This window comes from Octopus bimaculoides, chromosome 10 (genome assembly GCF_001194135.2).
Source record: "Octopus bimaculoides isolate UCB-OBI-ISO-001 chromosome 10, ASM119413v2, whole genome shotgun sequence".
Lineage (NCBI taxonomy): Eukaryota > Metazoa > Mollusca > Cephalopoda > Octopoda > Octopodidae > Octopus > Octopus bimaculoides.
The window spans coordinates 30,500,954-30,502,592 of record NC_068990.1 but is presented as its reverse complement, the minus strand read 5'-3'; the positions used below and the strand labels follow the sequence as shown (position 1 = coordinate 30,502,592).

Genomic DNA, 1,639 nt, shown 5'->3' with positions numbered 1-1,639 from the left:
TTCTTCGAGGCATTGCCCCAGCATGGCCGCAGTCTCATACTTTAAACAAGGGAAAAAAACATATAAAAATATAAGTAGCACATTTCCCCCACTTACTCATAATGGGATTGCTTTACCCCTTTTGTTGGCTGCCCTTGCAATGCCACTGGGGTTTAGTGCAAGGCAATAAAGGGTGGACACTGTAGGAGTGAAAAGAGGAGGGGAAAACGAGTGAGTCAGTGATACCTGAATGGATATGAGCTGAAGCTAGCTAACTCCCAGGAGCACCAGCAGTGGAAGGGAAGGTTTGCACAACAATAACAACATCATTGATTTAATAAGAATCTTAATCATCATCTGCATCATCTTGTCCATCATCATCTGCATCATCAGCCACAACAATATTGTTCTCTTCATCATCATCATCACTATTATCATCATATTTCAAATATTAAACATTATGTTGCTAAATGTCTGATTGGCTCTTACCTCTTTTTCTTCCTTTCTCTTTCCCCTTCCAGTACTAAAAAGGATGCAATTCTAAAGGAAGAAACTCACCCTATGAAACCGAGACAACCTGAAGAGGATATTAAATTTTAATGTACGTACGTATGTATGTATGTATGTATGTATGTATGTATGTATGTGAGCACACACACAGACAGATAGACAAATAGATAGATAGATCATAAAAGTGAACACAAGAAATGATACTAATACACTATAGGCTTGTAAAGGCATATGCTTATATTTATATATATACTAGCAGTATAGCCCGGCTTTGCCCGGGATTAAGTTGGGATTATTAAGCTAATCAAGTTCTTTATTTCAAACCAAACTAAGTAACATGACGTCAAATTTGGGCAGAATCAGTGTTGCAACTGGAGCGCATGGGTTGGGGGTTTGATCGGCAGAGGTGATCAGTTTACACATGCCATCTCTTTGAAAACACCACCGCCATCATCTAACCCCTCTTTGCCCATGGGTTAGGAACCCTTCCAGCAAGGAAAATAGAATTACCAAAAGGGCTCCCGATTCTCTGTGTCAGAAGCGGTTCTGTTCAGATCACAACTAAGTCTTAAGTATATATATATATATATGAGAACACGGATGTTACGTAAGTAAAACGTTAATGTTCGAAACTGCAGCAGTCCATAGATAATTCTTTTTTCTGTATATTTCTCATTGTGTCCTGTTCTGGCGTTTTGCCAAATTTTTCTGGAGAACATTATTTTTCTTTGTGGTTGGGTCGTTGATGACCTCTTTCTAGCATATTCGATGTCCACCTAGTGGTCATCCCTTATACACGTGTAATACAATTTTTTTCTGAATTTTCAGATTTTTTATATGCTAGGCCACTTGGTTTTAAATTGAATTAATATTCAATTTATCATCCTATCTATCTATCTATCTATCTATCTATCTATCTATCTATCTATATATATATATGAGCAACACACACATACACACAGGCACGTATGCACACCAATTGCATACATATTTTTTGTACGCATACATGTTCGTATGTGTGCGTGTGTGTGTGTGTGTGTGTGTGTGTGTGTTGCCCGTATATCAATAAAACACACGCGAAAGAGATAGAGAGAGCGCGCTCTCCCTCTCTATCTCTCTCACTCCTTTACACATATGCCAGATATCTCTC

General features: G+C 38.3%; 1 protein-coding gene across 1 annotated transcript in view; it reads left to right on the top strand.

Moving 5' to 3' along the window:
- Window positions 1-1,633, top strand: part of LOC106868206 (organic cation transporter protein) — a 39,873-nt gene extending 38,240 nt beyond the window's left edge. Inside the window, exon 10 of the mRNA XM_014913369.2 lies at window positions 501-1,633. Within this exon, the coding sequence (XP_014768855.1) occupies window positions 501-579 (79 nt within the window). The 3' untranslated portion in view covers window positions 580-1,633. The remainder of the gene's footprint in view (window positions 1-500) is intronic.
- Window positions 1,634-1,639: the final 6 nt, after the last annotated feature.